General features: G+C 35.0%; 1 protein-coding gene across 1 annotated transcript; it reads right to left on the bottom strand.

The window, feature by feature from the left end:
* Nucleotides 1-1,136: 1,136 nt before the first annotated feature.
* On the bottom strand, nt 1,137-3,411 carry LOC130459118 (uncharacterized). The gene is made up of 2 exons (XM_056830547.1): nt 2,287-3,411; nt 1,137-2,192 (listed from the first exon to the last, which is right to left on the bottom strand). The coding sequence occupies exons 1-2, from the start codon at nt 3,409-3,411 to the stop codon at nt 1,386-1,388; spliced, it is 1,932 nt and encodes a 643-aa protein (XP_056686525.1). The 3' UTR covers nt 1,137-1,385.

The following is a 3,411-nucleotide window of genomic DNA, read 5'->3' as shown; positions in this document are numbered from 1 at the left end:
AGAATTCAATTGGAGGGAAATGTCTTGAATATGAATTAATTTATTTATTTCAAGACTAAAATGTTAATGCTAGAAGAAGACGAAATTCTCGAAGTACTCTCTATTTTCATAATATCTTTAATCTATGGTCCACATCGGTAAAAATTTGCAAAATTAATTTGTTTTCCCCGTTCACAAACAATACCACTATCTCAAGTAGCGGTTTCACTGACAAGAAGAAGAAAATAATTCAAATTTGTCACTATTGAACGGCTAATTGAATTAACAGGTTTGTGATGACTAATTGAAAATAAAAGAAACCAGATTCTTTTAGCTGCCATGAACGTTATGTTGAGTGCAATAAAAAGTGACCCTGTTATATTGAAAATTGACCCTGTTATATTGGGTTAGTGACCGGTTGAGTGCAATAAAAATTAATATGGTATAAAGGTTGGTTATTAAATAATAATCGAAAGGTTGAATTATTATAGGAAAATCGTCAAAAGATTGGATTATTTAAAGTAATTTTTCCAATAAAGGTAATGTAGACATTTTATATATTCACACCAAATTCTCGACACTACCAGTAAAACTCTTTGATGGACACAAATTTGCAAGTAGTATTACATAAAATATTTTCACTTCTAAATCATCAACTCATCATAAATTGTATCTCCGTATATAATTTTCTTAGATAACATTCAAACTATTGGAATCTTTGTCCAAGTTAACTTTTTGTGAAATTATTCATAATATAAGTATTGAAAATCCAAAGGAAATCGGCATATAGATGGAACAATCAAATCCAAAGGCCCAAAAGCCCAATTTGACCCACCTTTTAATTTCCTCTAAAAGACTTCTCAACTATCACGCCATGTTCAGAAAACTCGATTACTCAAATGAATATACGATATGTCACTATTTGCCTATTTGATAATGAAATTACGAGTAATGAGGTCTTCGCCTAGTTCTCTAGTGGTTAAGACCGAAGATCATAGATTCAAATTCTCTCCCCATATTCGCTATTATAAAAACCAATGATGTTCTTTAGTGATTAAATTTATGTACGATAGATCACATGTTCAAACTTTAATTAACATAACGTATACTAGCACTCATAGGAGATTTTAATATGAGTATTGATTGCAAGAAGCATCTAACAACAAGTCTAACAACCGAATATTAATCACTTTTTCTATAAGTTCTTACTACACACAACTGATAAAATTTTGTTAAACATTTGAATGTCTAAACCCAAAATTCATGCGTTTGTCAAAAAAAAGAAAAGAAAAGGCAATATTCATTAAACAAACAAACATACAATGTAATCCCTCTATTTAAAAGGTTTGTCCTCTAAGAGATTGATCTACTTTTTTTCTTTTCTTTTTGTTAATAGCTAAATCAAATCATGCTTGACTCCATTTGACACTGATGTTTATTCCAAATGAATCTCCCTCAATAACCACATCATTACCAACACTACTATCAACTTCGAATTGAGCAGTCTCCTTGATGAATCCAGTGAAACTCGGGCATTGACAACTCAAATCTACTGCTATACACAAGCGGGGATTGTGCGGAACAGCAAACACCTTTTTTGAAAGCTCCATATCCATATCAAAATCCTCCATACATGAGATTACTAAAGGATTTTCTTTACGCCTCTCAAAAATCACATTTCGATAATATAATTTCTCATAACTTGATCTACGACCATACTTATCATTTAAAGCAACAAGACTCCCATGAATTGTGCTAATATCATTAGAAGAATGTTCATGCCCACCTTTGAAGAACAAGTGAACTTTTAACGTAACCTTTATAGCATAAGCTATGACTGTGTAATGAACAGCAGCAAAACTAAGTTCATGCTTACCTTTAATAACAGAACACAAGAGCCGATTAAACCAACCTTCTTGATGATGATTAACTCCATAACCTGACGATACAACCCCTTTGATTGACACAAGACCATCAACATCCTCAAGGTCCACTGATATCCCAAATGAATCCCCGCCTGCCAAAATTATATTTGGGCCTTTTAGAGTTAACAAATTTCTGCCAGGGTCCAAGATAAACGGATCATCCTTGCCTCTCTTGAAAAGTTTAAAATCACCATTGCCACCACAAAAGGCAACGATTCCATGGAGTCGCAAGGGCTTGTCAGTTTCCCGACCAATAAAGATTGAAAACACCTCCACTACATGAGGACCCTGAACATAAATGCAAACAACATTATAACAAGTTAGAAAAATGTAAAATTGACAGATTATAATTGAGAAGAAAAGCCAATGTAACATCACAAACCCAAAAATGGGAATAAATTCTCCAATTGATTGATTTTTTGACGACCGGATCATCCAACTTGAACGGCTTCTCCCAATCAATAGTCACTTCTGCATCTAAATAACTTAGACCAGTAATGGTTTTCTTAACCCTGTAGTTCTTAGTTTCAAACTTATTGCTGCCACGAACAATTAGCTTCTTTGTAGCAAAATCCCATAATTCTACTTGAATTGTGAGAGATGAATATGCAGGCACTGCCACCACAGATCTAGACAGGGTGAGGGGACACCCTAATGTCACCCAATCAAACTCGTTAGAATCCTCCTTAATCTCAAAAAGCATAATGCGATTAACTTTACTTTCCGAACATAAAAGATTATAAGTGGCAGAAATTGTCCCGTAAACCTCAAGTTCTTCCTCTTCCTTTACTTCTCCTATTCTCCTCTTGTTCCCCTTTCCTTCTTCCACTGGCTGCTTAATGAGTCGGACCTCGACAGGGGCAAAAACACCAAAAGTTAGTGCAAGGTACTCCACCTCTGCGGAACAGCCAGACTCATAATGGCCATGAACCATACGTTTGTTGAATTGTTCAAACGTATGATTTTGTTTTGCCATATCAACAGTCTTCACCAAAGGTTCAAAACCATTAATGATGGTTTCATCTACAGCCCTGTCAAAGATATCAATACCAATAAATGGTTTATCCATTGACATAACATCATCAGGCCCTGTGAGGCTTAAGGTACCACCATCAAAAGGGATTATCTCTGGTTCATCATCTTGATCATTCCTTTCATAGATATCACATTTGGTATTAGTCGTATTACTCATACTATCAACAACAAAAATATTACCATAAATTTCCCGTGATCTCGTGATGTTGCTGTTCTTATTATTGTTGCAGAGACTCACAGATAGAACCTCAACCACAGGTTCACACCAAACTTCAACAGAATGTTTGCTAGCCCATTCATCTTTCATTATTGAACAATATATTGATTTGTATACTTCAGCGTCCTGTCTAAAATATTCTATTTTACTGTCTGCTTCAGAAACTGTCTCATCCAGAAACACGTCCATCATCTCGTCCTCTTTCGGCACCTCCATCATCTCGTCCTCTTTCGGCACCTCCATCATCTCGTCCAT

This window comes from Spinacia oleracea, chromosome 1 (genome assembly GCF_020520425.1).
Source record: "Spinacia oleracea cultivar Varoflay chromosome 1, BTI_SOV_V1, whole genome shotgun sequence".
NCBI lineage: Eukaryota > Viridiplantae > Streptophyta > Magnoliopsida > Caryophyllales > Amaranthaceae > Spinacia > Spinacia oleracea.
This window is presented reverse-complemented; position numbering and strand designations above follow the sequence as displayed.